A 16,344-nucleotide genomic window follows, 5' to 3' on the forward strand; every position below is an offset into this window, starting at 1 on the left:
CTACCAAAATGTCGAAAACCGCCCGTTATTTAGACTTCAAAACTCGATAACGTTAAGCGTTCCTGCACACGATGCCGTCACCGCGCCGTCGCCACGCCGACGCCGCGCAATTACTCTGTAGATACGAGTCGCGCGAAGCCCGCCACCGCGCCGCTCCCGCGCCGCCACCGCGCGCGTTCGCCTCCTTCCCTGCTGTTTGATTCATTCCATTACCGGCCGCGTACGAACGTGCACTCCGCGAGATCGCACGTGACGCAAACATGTCTTATATAATGTAAACGTTCGTACGCGGCCGGTAATGGAATGAATCAAACAAACAAGGAGGGAGGGGAACGCGCGCGGTAGCGGCGCGGCGTCGATGCGGTGGCGGGCTTCGCGCGACTCGTATCTACAGTGTAATTGCGCGGCGTCGGCGCGGCGACGGCGCGGTGACGGCATCGTGTGCAGGAACGCTAATTATAAAAACTCGTACTATTGATTTTAGTTCCCCTGCGTTTACACTTGGGGCGCTGATAGGATTTGTATGAAAAGAAAACCGAAAGTAAATTACTTGAAATTAACTGTCAAACTCGTACTAAGGGTACAGCTCACTACTTATTGAGAAATGTCAAAACAACATTTCATTAAAATTCATTCATAATAATTGTCTCCAGCAGCTTTTCTAGTGTTTTAGGGATCGGTCGTCAGATGTTAGCAATAAAAAAGTAGTCTACTTCCTTCCATGAGGTTCCAGAATGTTTCATATAAAATTTTATCAAATTTGATTCAGTGATTTGGCCGTGAAAGAGCAACAGACAGAGTTAGATACTTTCGTATTTATAATATTAGCATAGATATTAGTATAGATTAAAACTGTAATACTAGTAAATGTTATGCTTAAATTATGGTTCTACAATGATAGTGAAAACACAAATATTAAACTAGGAGCGAGCCCTGCTGGCTTTCTTGCTCTTGTCCAGTGTCTGCGGTGGCGGAGGCGGCTTAGCTGACATGTGACGACTGTACAGTCTGCAAAACATATTTTAGTACCCACAATTACCATTTCATCCAAATACTTTTTGTATATACACTATCTTAACATAACTTTTATCATTAAAGTATAATATGTGGAATGTGCATATATTATTTGCTCCTATTGAATTTTATATACTAAGCAAAACACAAATATCTTTACATAACCAATTATTTTATCAGCATAGATTCTAATCTAAAAATTTAGTACTCTAGTACTCGGTTAGTTCTTACTGATAATTTTAAGATGACGGAAGGAATGAAATGATGAAAACTATATTATACTTTCAACTGTCTGTTTGTATCTACTATTCAAATTTTAATAACAATTTATAACACTTCATTGTAGTAAGTGAAATTCAAATCAATTCATTTTATAAATATGTGTATTTAAAAATAGAATATTGATGGACATTAATACTTACACTCTATATGTTTCTGAACGCAAGTAGTCAAGTACATGCGAAGGTCCCAGCTTCAACTGGTCTTCGATTGGTGGAACCCAGAAGTTACCTTCCAATCTTAACACAGACTTATTACTTGCAAGGTCTAATGTACCTGAAATTTTAATTAATATATTTGTTATTTTTCTGTTCATAAATTTTACTTGGCATTTATAAACGAAATCTCAGTTGCATAATCGGATTTACCTATTTCTGGTGGCAAGACAACAAGACGGTTGCCCTGTAAATGCAATTCCCTCAATCGGGCCAACTGACCAAGCTCCTTTGGCACTTCTATTAGATCATTTTCCCTCATTGAAAGCTACAATTAATAAAAAAACATATTATTCATGACTACATGGCTATTGCAATATATAAAAGGAATAATATTTTTTGTTTCATGAAGGTTTTTAAAGATATTATGTAAATCATTTTGATGTTAATTATTATATTAATAATCATATTTTCCTTGAATTTTAAACCACAACATTTACATAAGGAAAATATCAAAGTATTAATAGGTACCTACAATTTGTAAATTCTTTAAGTTTCCAATTTCTGGTGGTAGGAATTCAAAATCATTATCTCCCAAATACAATGCTCGGAGGCTTTCTGAAAGAAACAATTATGACAAATTAATAACAGTTTTCATCCCAAATTGCTCTATTATAGTATTAATAATAATTAATATAAAACCTTTTTTATCTATGTCTGTTAATTGGGAACATTTTTTTTAACATCACTACTATCATACATTATACAGGGATGAAACTATGACACAGCAGAATGTCAATGCACACCACACACTGGTACATTTATAAAATTACTAGCTGTTACTCGCCCGAGCTAACCAGCAATTTATTTAAAAATTATAAAAAAATACAGAGGTAGGATCAACCAAATTAAAAAAATTATAGTCTATCCATCTATGGATATCTATTGGTCACTCTCATACCAATACATTCGGCATTTCACTTGATTAACACACAAAGAAAAAAATATCATAAGAAATAATTATGTATTATTTAAATCAATAGATTAATAAATATGATTAGGGATTTATCACTTCGAAAAACATAAGTTTATAAACTCACCCATCATGAAGAAATTTCCGGGTAGAGTTTGCTCTTTTAAATTATTATAGGTCAAATCCAAAATTTCCAACACCGGGAAAGCACCAAATCCTCTTGGTAGAGTGTAGAGTCGGTTAAGCGACACATTTAAAATTCGAAGTTTTGGCAACGATGACAAACTTATTGGCAACTCTTCGATGTGGTTGTTAGCAAGGTTAAGAATCTCCAAGTTAATGAGGTTCGCTAGTCCAGCCGGAACGACTTGCAGCTTATTGTGACTCAGTGTTAAACGTGTAATGTTTTCGAGACTAACTGAAATCCAGACATGATAATTGTTTGACTATTAGGTCAAGATGTAAAAAGTATAAAGAGGTTACGTAGCCATGGGATATTTTTCCGTGGTTTAGATACTTTTAAATACTACATACTGAAAACCCACGTAACTTCTATGCGTTAGATCATCAACGAAATTGGAAATCATTTAAGGACCTATTAATTTAAAATATTAAAATATTTTATATTGTCCTTTGAGCAAGTTTATCGAATTTATTTTTATTTTATTTGTGTGCACAAATATATATTTATGTATAAAAAAAATCAAAACACTCGCGAAACTAAGTACGAAAACTTGTTCTGCGCTATATAAGGGAAAACTAGTTTTAGAAAGTCCAACTCACATAGTCCAGGTATTTCGTCTAAGCTAGAAATCCCTTTATCCACCAAATCAATTTCTGGATTATTTATTTCTTTCGCTTCTTCAATTACTTTTTTAGCTTTCGACATTTTGGCAGTGTTTGGAATACAGGAAACAGGCGGAGGATGACTCATTGTTGCAGGTACGTTATGCGTTTCAGAGCGACAACAATACATCAAACATTTTAGCCAATAAGAGGTGGTTGTTTTTTATTTACTTTGCTTTGGTTGGACAAAATACAAATAAAACAAATTGATCTACGCAGATAATATATATGTTAAAGTGTACAGATAACTAAATATAACTTCTTAAGTTGCTTTTTTTCAAGACATAATATCTGTTATACTAACAGAATACCTTTTAAAATTATTAATTGATATAGGGATAGTGTTTGAATCATTTAGAATATTAGAGATTCGATTTTTTGCCAAGTCTTTAAAAGCCTAGTAATTTAGTAAAAACCATTTATCCAGAGCGGGTACATTATTTAAAAAGCTAATATTATTATTGAATCGACTTTTATGAATTTGACACCTGACAGTTATTTCAAGGTACAAGGTTCAACTAAACGAGCCTACGGCAGTCTATACAGCTGTTTTCTTTTCGTTTTATTGTTGAATGTAAATTTGTACTTGGTGTTCTTGTTATCTATTAACAGTCAGAATTAATTCGTTGATCCCTGTGCTCTTTTAATTACCAAACTTGTGGCGTAAATTCAGTGTATCTACAACTATTATTATCATTGGAATTATTTTGATAAGAATTATGTTAACAATTTAATTGATTTGCTAGTAAGAAAATTAAGATTTACGATATCGTACTTGATTAGCTTCCATTCCATTTACTAGAAGGCACAGGTAGGTGAAGTGTTTTCTATACTAAAGCAAATCTCATGATTCAGATTTTAAATAAGTTTATTGTATAGAATATTAAATACATTCTTATTTCACGAACAATGTTTTTATTAACAAATTATGATTATTAACTAACATTAGCTTATGTATCTGAAATATTGAATGAAACTATTTTGCTCTCATTTTCAAAATCCATATATATCTATTTAGTTTTCGATAATAAATAAAAAAATATATTAGCTATCTTAGTGCAAAGATTTAAAATATAATTACAGTCATTCTTTGTTCTTTAGAGATGAGTGAGCGTCCGCAGCCACTGAAAGCTGTTAATCGGTTTTTTGAAGGCAAAGAACCATGGCAGATAGTTACAATGACTGCTTCATCAGTGCTAGCAATAGTATGGGCACACAGTCTCTACAATGCCAAAGACAGTAAGTCAGTTTTCCTCTATTTATTAAAAAAGTTAAAGCGTCTAAATGTCTCACTGCCACGCGAAGGCCCTTCTATTTCTGTTGAAGATTCAACATTTAGATTAATACAAATGTCACAGAATTTCCTTTGATGTGCATGTATCCTTATTATGTTTTACACAAATTAAACACATGAAAATCAATGCTTGCTGTGGTTTGAATTTGCAATTCATGTGTTCTTACAGCTAAGATTTTTTTTTAAATTACACTGTGTCTTACCTGATTATATTTAGAAGAGAAAAAAAATCTACCGTGTATATTATTCATGGGAGGACAATATTTGGTCTCGCTGTGATTTATATTTCAAACTAATTGATACCCACAGCTTTGATCTTATTTGAGGGGTTGGTTGTTAGGTGTTAGCCATAAATATCCTTCATCACTCCTTAAGGTTCAAATTTGATTCATAATAAATTTCTTCAAATTAGGTTTTGAAAGAGTAACAAACAGACAGACAGACTTACTTTTGCATTTATAATATTAGTATACATTATATATTTTTAGTAAGTTGTTCTATGATGGATATCACATCCTTTTTGAAGTGAAGTTTCTTTACAATTCACCTCATTGGCTTTGCATTACATAATGTTGCCATTCTGGGTGATAAAAAAACAAAACAGTCCCGATTATTTCTTATTACATGCATGTAGATTACGTAATCTGATTAAAAAAATATATGTCTTTTTCTTAAATATTTTCTTTTTACATTTCATCCAAAGACAAACTATGTATAAGAAGTTTTCCTAGACTGATGTCTCATGTATTATTGGAAGTTTACATATATACACATATGTACATATATATCTGGGCTATTTGATGCTCTTTTTCTTCAAACATCATAAATTCCTTAGATTAGCTCATTTATATGGTTTATCTAAATATACTAATTATTTATTTACCGAAATATGTATTATGTTGGACACAGTTTTCTTTTTATTATTCTTTGCTTCTTTCGGTTTATCCAATGTATATCCAGTATATAGATTCAATAATAAAAAAAAAAAGAAAAATACGTTTTTTTATGTATCATGGTGCAATTCTAACACATTTGTCATATGAGGATGACTTGTAACTTTATTGTTGTTATTTGAGCTCGTAATTTTATTCCATTAGTCATATCGTTTATTTAGCGTTCTATTGTGAGATGTAAATAAAGGTTACATGCATCGTTATGTCTCTCGAAGCAGAGGTCGTATTGTTTATTCAAATAGGCTCTTCTCTCTCTTTCAATTTTAACCTACAACCGGTTCGGAGTGTAGGATCTACCGAGGAGAACCGGCACGTAATTCAGTAGTTACTTTTTTCCGATAACCGGTTACGTAGATTATTAAAAACAAGGATTTAATATCTTATATCTCGCATGGAAATGAACGAATACAACTCCACGTTTTTTTTATCAACTATATAATCTTTTATGTAATATTACGCCTTATTAATCAAAGTTTTCTTAACATGGGATTTAAATTTAATTGAAGAAGGCTAAAAATTTTTGAGGATTTTTATTATACAAGCGAAAAACTAGCCCAAGGGAAGATTAATTGACTTTGCGGAGACGGAACCTGGTGTTACGATTTATTACATACCAACATTCCGCATTAGTAGGGAAGTTTTTTTAGGTATAATTAAAATTAAATTCTATTATTTTTTTAAATACATTTATATATATTTTTTAATTTATGTTAAGCTATATTTAATAAAAATGTAATCACAGGATAACATCTAAATATATAATAAGAGATAACAGATTTGTCGTGTAGTCACGAAGACAAATTTGCGAGCGTTTTTGGTAGCTGGTATTACAAAAAAAAGAATAGATCTGTTCTAGAATGAAGTGGAAAGAATACGTGACTTTCATCCGACAGTCGCGATCTATAACTCGAGATTGGCTGATGAAATTCTACCAAATATACACCATCTTGCTAAGGCATTGTGGTGACGTTTTGCTATTAGTTAACTGCGCTTCAAACCTAGAACTAGGACAGTTCCTAACGTATCCGATTATATTTTAATTGATGTTCTAATTATCAAAAATCCTTGACCTCCTTAGTTAAGAAAAATAAATAAAGATTAATGTTAAATTATACCCTGTACAAGATAGCTTGATCTTTTTGACAGATGTAAATTTTTCTGATCTACATAACTTTGCAATGACGAACATATTATTTTCTTAATTTAATGGTTTTAAAAATTGTAAAAATATTTTAAAAATGCACTGGTACTATTTCCGATAATAGATCCCTTACTAGCTGTGCCCGCGACTTCGTGCGCGTTTGAATTTAACAAAAATGTAATTGTTCAGTTCGCGGTTTTTACTGTAACTTATTAATTCTGTATTAGGCGACATTTGTGATGATAAGGCACCCGACGTGACGGCGGAGTGGTGACATGCGCGAGGGTTGCGCGTGGTACGCTATCAGCCAGTTAAAGTCCCGTCAAAATCGATCCAGCCGTTCCAGTGATTAGCCGGAACAAACAGACAGACAGAAAAAAATGTATAAAATGTTAATTTCGTATATGTACCATGTATATATATTACATACATTTAGTAAGAAGCAAAGTAAGACAAAGTAGTAATTAATCTGATGACTACAAATTACCTCTACATAGTTTAGACATCGTGTAAATTCTTTAATAAGCAACACAATTACGTGAAAATGAGTAAAATCGTTGCCTATGTTGTATGTCACATATATGGTTTAAATATTGCAGTCGCGTCGTTGTACTGATGTTCGCATTTGTAATATTATGAGCGTTTGTAAGCGAAACAATTAAAACATATTTCCGTTTGATTAAAATATTAAATACAGTTTACGTCGCTCGTATTTTATTGTTTATCGTCTTTGGCACAAAAAAAATTGACAATTTGTTTTCGGAAGGTAGGCTAGCGAATAGTCTAGCTGATGGCAAGTTATCTTCTCCTAAAATCACTGATACTCTGATGTATTGCTCTTTCCATCCACCCAAGCCAGCAGCACAAAGTTCTAACACTGGTAGTCTTCTATTTAATCTGGTGACTAAAAAATTTGGAAAAACCACAGCACTTAAATGACTAAAATAGGAAATTACCGCGCGTGCAACTCTTTTGGGTGTCAGAATTTTTAAACTAAACCTATACTAAAATTATAAATGCTGAAAGTAACTCTGTATGTTTGTTATCCTTTCACGTCTAAATCACTGAACCGAATTTGATAAATTTTGGTATAAAGCAAGCTTGCTACCTAAGAACTAAAACCTTTATAACTAAGACCTACGACCGCTCCCACCTAACACGCGGACGAAGCCGCCGGCGAACACTAGAGTTAACACAAACTAAGACTTTAATACTAAACACTTTAATTCAAGAGTACTATATTTATTTATATTATATAAAAATAAATAACACTTGATTTAATTGAATACACAATTATATTAAAAACATATTTTTTATCAAAACTTAGGTGTCACGGTGAGACTACGAAGAGAGTTCTTCAGATGGCTTCGTCGAGTTCCGATAGTTCGTCGAAAGATAGAAGAGAGAATGAATGCTATCAAGAAAGGTTTCAAGAAAGATGTAGGAAAGAGACTAGCCGGTATGACCATACACCGGGAACTGCCTGAACGTGGTCTCACTGCTGAGGAGGTTGCTGAAGAAGTCAAAAAGCATCTGACACTAGGTACGAAACGAAACTTAGGTCTACTTTATTCCCTACTAATATTTCTTAATTGATATATGTATGTAATCTATTTGTAATACAGCATATCCACTTAGATTTTATGTTCTGATAACTACTTCGCACGCTTCTACACGCTTTTTTTGAACGTATCAATGAACGAATGCATACATAACTGCCGCAGATTTTTCAATATTTACTTGGCGGTATGGCTTGTCAATTCAATGTAATAGTTGTTTATTTGTCTCTAGTCTTGTGATTGAAACGGGTTATACTTAATAAAACTCTTACAATAACTGATTAACTCACAGACAAAACCTATGGGTGTGGAAGCATAAAGTTTCGCAATGTTTTACCTCGAAATTAGTGTCTTGGGTTTAGTAGATGTCATGATTTAAATTGATGATTACGTTAGATTTAGATGATTTTACTCGTCAATGGAGTCAAGAAAATAATTTGTATGTTCTATTTGAAAATTTATTTGTGGTGAATCAATTCTAATTTTGGCGTCACCAGTTCAGGACAACAGAATATAAGAAATTCTTAAACTGATACTAGCAATGTTAATCACCCTGTTGCTCGATATTTACAGTGAGAGTCTGTTGTGGGCTGTTGTCAATGTATACGATTTTACAATAGAATCCTAGAAAACTTTCACGATATATATTATGTTCTTGAATAAAAAAAAAAGACAATGATGTAGAGGGACATTGTTATTCAAAAAGTTCTCATACGATTAGTAACTTTAAACTTGCACTTGGAACACTTTCGTACCATTTAAAATTGTAAATGATTATGAAATTTTACAAACGAAAACATCGCCGAGTTTTTCGTGCCAGTTTTCCAGAAGTCAGAGAGTTTTCATTACCGAAGCGATGGTTCTTAATAACAAATTTTACTGTCAACGAGTAATAATAACGGCTTAATATTAAATGAATGCCATTTTATATTTGTCAATGTATTTATTTAACAAAATATTATTTTTAGGTTCATATGATTGGAAAATTGGTAACGTTTCTGGAGCCGTGTACCACGTGAACGAGGACATCAGCGAAGTGGCGTGTTCCGCTTACTCCCTGACCGCGTACACGAATCCGCTTCACGCGGACGTGTTCCCGGGCATCAATAAGATGGAAGCCGAAATAGTACGAATGACAATCAACCTGTTCCACGGCGACGACGATTGTTGTGGGACGGTATGTATCTTGATACAATTCGTATTTATCAGCTTTTTTGTTCAATGTATTTTTTTCACAATATGAAATTTGCTCAGCATTACCGAAGATCATAGCCGTCAGTATTGTATGCTTGTTTGTTGTTTAAAACATTGTGAGAAAATCTGCACGCGTCGGAAGTAAATTAAAATGCATCCATCAGCATGGTGGAATCCGTTTGTCCTGTGCCTGATCTTTCCGTAACATATGAATCAAAAGAGTAACTATTTTAGTCTGTAGCCTATAATCTAGCTTAGTGAATTAGTTCTCAATTTACGGTCAACTGAAATTCTGTAAAGCAACAATTGCAAACAAAAAATTGAGATTGATGTTCAGAACAAAAATATTTTTGTACTTTGTCAAGATTATTAATATCGCAGAAGCTGAATCGTTGAGGAAATGTTTCGTTAAAATATATTTAAAGCAAAGTTTCCTTAAAGTTAAAACACGCTGGTGATGACGGTAACGCTTAAATGATTAATTGCTGGACGAGTTAAGTCGTGGAAATTTGTGCTATATTAATCCCTCTTTTCCCGGTATTCGATACCAGAACTATTTTAACAATATGCGTTTATCTACATCATATAGTAAATAGTAAAAAATAGTAAGTCATAGAAATATAGCAAAGTAAACGTCGGTAAACGCATACGTCGTCGATCTCGCCCTCGATGATCTTAAGATACGTACTGTGTTTAAATTTTATTCGCTCAAGTATTATTCGCGAAATTCATTGCATTGTCATGCTGTGTGCACCAATCACGGAACTGTAGCAGAATTTATAAGATTATATTGATAAGATCGTGTAAATTAATGTTTTTCCTTAACATCTGAGCTACTTTTCACCCGAACCACCTAGATGTCCGAAAATTCACAACAGCGCGATTTTTAACATCTTCTGCCTCGCACAACCACTCTGTGGAACCAGCTTTCGCCGCCGATTTTTCCGAACCGATACGACTTGGGCACCTTCGTCATCCGTTCTTAAAGGCCGCCAACGCATCTGCAAGCACTCTGGTGTTGCAGATGTCCATGGGCGGTGGTAGTCACTTTCCATCAGATTACCCTCCTGCTCGTTTGCCACCTATAACATTTAAAAAAAAAAACTTAAAATATTCTTGCCAGAAAATTCGCCTTCTGCCTTAGGCGAATGTGCATTTGCTTTAAATAGTTGTCGTTACGTTTTGTTATCAAATATTGAAATTATGTATACTTCTTACTTATTGCGTTCGGTGTCCGATTGAATTGTGGCCGTAAAATCATCTGATGCGCGACACCTAACGTGAATGTTCGCGTTATCGCGAAGTATGTGTCCTAGGCATTAGATTAACATGGCACGTGATAGGCATTACTTAAACTACAATTATCTTATTACGGTATTTGGTAATAAAGCTTTGTTTATGTTTTATTAAGATTTAATAAAACACTAAACCCGAATATGCCGTATCACTAGACTGTCATTGTAAAATGGCGGACGTTCATGTATCATAATTAGATACTTTTTGTGTTGTCACATACTAATATCAAAATAGGTTTATTGTATTTTTACATAGGCACCTCAGATTTTCTTCAGTTGCGTCTTTTTATTTTAGTCTAAAGTTTGTATCTCGTTTGTAATATTATAAATGAATATGATTAATTACACATTCTAGTATATGTATGTTCAAGGAAATATAGAGATTTCGGTTTTTTTTAAACTAACCATATTTTTAAGATATTTATTAGATTAGTTTTCTCCCTGTCACGCTGATAATGCTGCGTGAATCCTGTCCGAAGATTGCACAGCACCACTGAATTTTCACGTACTTAAGAAATATTCTCGTACATGTATCAAATGAAAATCTGCTTTAGCAAAATTGTAGGACATTAGGCTGTAAAATTTACATTTTAAAATTAATTTTAGGTGACAACAGGCGGGACTGAGTCGATTATGATGGCTTGCAAAGCGTTCCGAGATTTGGCTTACAGCAATGGCATTAGCAACCCTCAAATGGTGTTGCCAGTAACTGCGCACTCAGCTTTCGATAAAGCGGCGCAGTATTTGGGCATATCTGTGGTGACGGTGCCAGTGTCGAGTGAAACTTACACTGTCGACGTGGACGCCGTACGACGGGCTATTGGCAGGAGAACTTGTATGGTGAGTAGGAGAGTATGAGATTATTAAACTTTCAGTTTTGTAGTAATTAAAAAAAAAAGTGTTATTTTTCTCTTCAAGTTCTACAAGGTCATATTAGAGCAAAATCGCGAAATCAATCAATCGATATCTTCAAACCGTCTCCTTAAGAGGAGAAGACACTTTGTGCAGATGTGGAACGTGTCGAGTATCTTATAGTATTCCAAACATGTCTAAAAAGCGGATATTTAGTGGTCAAAGACGATAAATCTCCAGTCCACAGTCCCACACGACTTTCGGTATACGGATCATAGGGAAACCGAATATTGGGTGACGCACTCGGAACTTGCGATGGCTCTTTCCCGAGTGCGCTCCTCGCACCCTACAAGTCTGTGGCCGAGGACGACAGGCGAGGTCTGAACGCGAACGAGGCGGTTCCCTCAGATAGTGGGCTCGGCGCCGAACTTCCCGTACGGCACGATGGACGACATCGCGGCGCTGGCGGCGCTGGCGCGCGCGGCGGGCGTGCCGCTGCACGTGGACGCGTGCCTGGGCGGCTTCGCGGCCGCCTTCATGGCGCGCGCCGGCTTCGCGCTGCCGCCCTTCGACTTCCGCCTGCCCGGCGTCGCCAGCATCTCCGCCGACACGCACAAGGTACTCTCCCTCGGTTCGAGCCATTTTGTTGGGTGTTCAGTGAAATTTTATTTTATTCGATATAAAAGTACTCGCATTCCGATTTTGTGTCACAGATTTCTGTGTCAAATTTAATTTAGTAATTGTAAATATTCATAAAATATATCTTTATAACTATTCAGCTCCGAGCTCTTATAAATGATTAAAATATTTGTAGCTCTATAACCGTTGAGCTCAGCCCCTATGTAGTTTAATACTTTTATTACGCATTTTCAAGCCGCGTTCTATCCATTGTCATATTGCCCTATAAGCATGTAAACATCAAAAACTCTTCGACACATATTAGAATTGCTTCAAAATTTTTTACGATGTTTTCTTTCGCCGCAAAAAAAATTTTTGTAGATTCGTAATTTTCACGTTGTATTGATTCGTCGTCCGCAGTACGGCTACGCCCCCAAGGGCACGTCGGTGGTGGTGTACCGCCGCCTGAGCCTGCGGCATCACCAGTACACCGTCACTACTGACTGGCCAGGAGGAGTGTACGGGTCGCCTACGGTCAACGGTAACTATAACGCTGTACTGATTAATCACTCGTAGATATTTCAAATATTGCCTCTGTTTCTAGGCGAAGGCGTCCTCTCTTAATAAGGTTTGCACAGTGTCAGAACTAAGACTATCACCTGATGTGTACAGGCGAGAGACTCCCTTTGGGATGTTTTTGACACAGTAGAGATACTTACAGTTATATGTTCACAATAATATTTATCACTTTAATTGATTCAGTGATAATAATTATATGAACTGTGAGAAAAAATTGTAATACAAACATTGCAACTAGTGAGTTTCTTGCCGGTTCTTCTCGGTAGAATGGACATTCTGAACCGGTGGTAACTTTGCGTTTACTATAATTCTGAAAAAAATATTATAAAATGTCTTCCTTTACCATCAAACATCTAATCAATAATATTGAACCTATCCCTGATGCCCGATTAAGATAAATACTTCTCGGTAGATAAACTTTGAAATGACCACATATAAGAATATAATTGTACAAGTAAATACAATAATGTGCTTTTGCCGTAACTGGAGCCTCTCGTGTGCGCAGGCAGCCGCGCGGGCGGGCTGATCGCGGCGTGCTGGGCCACCATGATGTTCGTGGGGGTGGAGCGCTACGTGCAGATGACGAAGGAGATCGTCTCCGTCGCGAGATTCATCGAAGCCGAGTGAGTTTTCATTTCTTATTACACAATAATGTCTGATCTCTAGTGTTAGCGAGTCCACTTTTGCTATGCGCTGATTAATTGAAAGTTCAACTTAACGGAAATTGTAATCTCTTAACTTAAATCAAAGTCTCGCCATTAAACTAAATTGACCGCGTAAAACGAATCACTTTTCATATAAAAATCATAGACTATAAAAGGTTATTTAAGTTAGTGAAACAGGCCATCGATCAATAATTATGTTAACTTTATATTTTTATAGGCTACGAAAAATCGAAGGGATATTTATATTCGGCAAGCCGGCCACGACGGTGATCGCGTTCGGCTCTAAAAAGTTCGACGTGTTCAAGTTGGCGGAGAAGTTGCATAAGAAGGGATGGAGCTTGAACGCCCTACAGTTCCCCTCAGGGTGAGTTGCTGCATAAACTTGAACCTATTGTAACCAATATTTCCCCCCCTTTACGTATGCCGAAAGTACACGGTAGGGGTATCCGTGCCGGGTCTGCGTGAGAAGGTTTTATTTATGTAAAATGCATCTTATTATCCAGCATCCACATCGCCGTGACGCACGCGCACACGCAGGCGGGCGTAGCGGAGCGGTTCGTAGCCGACGTGCGCGCCGCTACGAGCGCCTGCCTCAAGGAGGGCGGGGAGCCGGTGGACGGGAAGGTCGGTCTTAACGTGCATCTAAAATAGTTTATTTACTTTTTTTTAAATAAATATTATGTTTTAAAAGCAGTATCTCATTTGGGCTTCGAAGTATTAATATTTCGATTGGAAGGGTGAGTGAGCCAGTGTAATAAGACATACAAGTCAACATCTTAGTTCTCCTGATTGACTGAACATTGATGGTGTAATTTTTTTCAGACGGAAAGGAAGAACGGATTCCAACTGTGAAATTTTATTTTCTGATTTAAAACTCTTTAACTATAATTCTGTGAAAAGTAATGTTTAGCAATTTTCAGTATTAGATCTCCCTAACGAGTTTGAACTTTATGCCACACAATATAAAGTCCAAAACTGATTGGCATCCTTATTTTTCCAGATGGCCATATACGGCGTCGCTCAAGGCATTCCCGACCGAAGTCTCGTGTCAGACATCACCAAGTACTTCATCGACTCAATGTATTATCTGCCGAAGCCAGAAGACTACGTGGAAGAGAATTAAACGATTAAAATACAATGACTGTTATTTTTCAAAGGCTTGTAAGCGATTTAAACCGGTTTTCTAATATAATGTCAACGATATAATTATAATAACATTCGTAATGCCTAGAATATATTAAAGGAATATTTAGTGGGGGAATTGCAATGTTGTAATTTGATAAAAAACATTTAATTTAACGTCTAAGCTGGTTTCTATCTACATGATATGTAGAGGGAATTTCTTTTCACAAAAACCTTGTTGTCAAAAAGAGAAAGATATATAAGGTATTCATAACAATGGCGAAATGATTCATGCCCTTTTAACACGTGTCAAATCTACTAAACATTTAAGTTCAATTACAATTACGAGATATATAGTGATTGAAACAGGGATGGCATAGGGGTCAACAGGGAGTAACCGCTCCGGCGCCACTGAATTTTCATGTGCTTAATTTTTGTTTGTAAATCATCTCTTGCTCGCCGGCTCGGCGTTGTTAGAAAACGTGCATGTGTCTAATTTCAATTGACCATATTAACACCATAATCCACTACGGATTGGTAGATTATGGTGTTTCATTGGAGCAGCGTGGTGGAATAAGTTCCAATCCTTCTCTTCAAAAGGATGGGGAGGCCTTAGGCCAGCAGTGGAAGATTTACAGACTGGAACTTAACTTTATAATAACTTAAAAGTAAATAAGCCCGATTATTTCCCATTAGCGGGCTTATGCATCCCCTCTTAAAAAGAAGGGTTCGCTCAAACACGCCATTGTAGTTTAGTTCGTGAAACAAGCAAGAGTTACTTCACGACTTAACTATGAATTATAAAAAAAGTAAGCGTACGGCAACTCAAAAATTTGCCCATTTTGTAGCTCGCGATCTTCGTTAACAATAATACTAAGTATAATAAATTATTTAATCTGTATATATTATGGTATATTGTATTATGTATCAAACCAAGGTACCCGTTAAAAGACATCCAGTAGTTTTTCAAGATCGAATACTACTAAATGATGAAGTAGAAGTATGTAGTTGGTTCATTGTAGTCGTGATTGTGATTGTTAGTCAATTTTAAAACTTTAGTCTAACAGTGTGGATGAGATGATAGCTCAACCAGACGTTCTACCAACTTTAAAAAGTGAAAATTATTAGTTGGTGTGTTTCAATGGCAGGAGCAGTAAAATAAACAAAATAATTTACATAAGTTTACATAAGTTTACATATTCCATGAGATTTATACTTTATTATGTACTACAAACAGTTCTTTATCAATATATCTTTACTTACAACTAGCTGAACCCATAACACACAAACCGTCCACCCATGTGGCACTCTCGAGGAGTGAATTTAGAAAAATCTTTACCCGGGACTCAAACTACCTTCATATCAAATTCCATCTAAATCGGTTCAGCAGCTTAATCGTGAAGAGGTAACAGACAGAGTTTCCTTTCGCATTTGTTGTATTAGTATAAACACTCTTCGACTTAACTATTTGTATCCTTTTACTTCCAAAGTACTGATAACAATTTTATTACGCCGATATCCTAAATTTATTTTTGTAAATACCACAGATTATTAATATCGACCAATTATGTCATTTCAATTCAAGGTCAAAATTGTTGAAATATCTTTGCTCCTGCTATTCGATTATAAATAAGTCTTGAATGGCAGTAGTTAGCTAAGCGATTGAATTATTTCTTTACTTACAGACATTAACGGTCGTTAGGGATGGTTAATTAACTATTTAAATTACTAAGACTAATGTGATGTTGATTTAAATTTTTAATTATATATCAAACAATTATATTTATAATTATCAAATAATTATC

At 35.4% G+C, this 16,344-nt stretch overlaps 2 protein-coding genes across 2 annotated transcripts; one reads left to right on the forward strand and one right to left on the reverse strand.

The window, feature by feature from the left end:
* Positions 1-615: 615 nt before the first annotated feature.
* LOC113392169 (ras suppressor protein 1) lies at positions 616-3,402 on the reverse strand. The gene is made up of 6 exons (XM_026628451.2): positions 3,205-3,402; positions 2,549-2,839; positions 1,984-2,066; positions 1,662-1,776; positions 1,437-1,569; positions 616-1,008 (listed from the first exon to the last, which is right to left on the reverse strand). Exons 1-6 carry the CDS (start codon positions 3,395-3,397, stop codon positions 921-923), a joined length of 903 nt encoding a protein of 300 aa, XP_026484236.2. The 5' UTR covers positions 3,398-3,402; the 3' UTR covers positions 616-920.
* Positions 3,403-3,771: 369 nt separating this feature from the next.
* On the forward strand, positions 3,772-14,555 carry LOC113392167 (sphingosine-1-phosphate lyase). Its single transcript, XM_026628449.2, has 11 exons — positions 3,772-4,078; positions 4,369-4,506; positions 7,983-8,198; positions 9,183-9,391; positions 11,310-11,543; positions 11,964-12,173; positions 12,594-12,714; positions 13,258-13,375; positions 13,635-13,781; positions 13,921-14,041; positions 14,418-14,555. The coding sequence occupies exons 2-11, from the start codon at positions 4,371-4,373 to the stop codon at positions 14,538-14,540; spliced, it is 1,635 nt and encodes a 544-aa protein (XP_026484234.1). The 5' UTR covers positions 3,772-4,078; positions 4,369-4,370; the 3' UTR covers positions 14,541-14,555.
* Positions 14,556-16,344: the final 1,789 nt, after the last annotated feature.

This window comes from Vanessa tameamea, chromosome 7 (assembly GCF_037043105.1).
Source record: "Vanessa tameamea isolate UH-Manoa-2023 chromosome 7, ilVanTame1 primary haplotype, whole genome shotgun sequence".
Lineage (NCBI taxonomy): Eukaryota > Metazoa > Arthropoda > Insecta > Lepidoptera > Nymphalidae > Vanessa > Vanessa tameamea.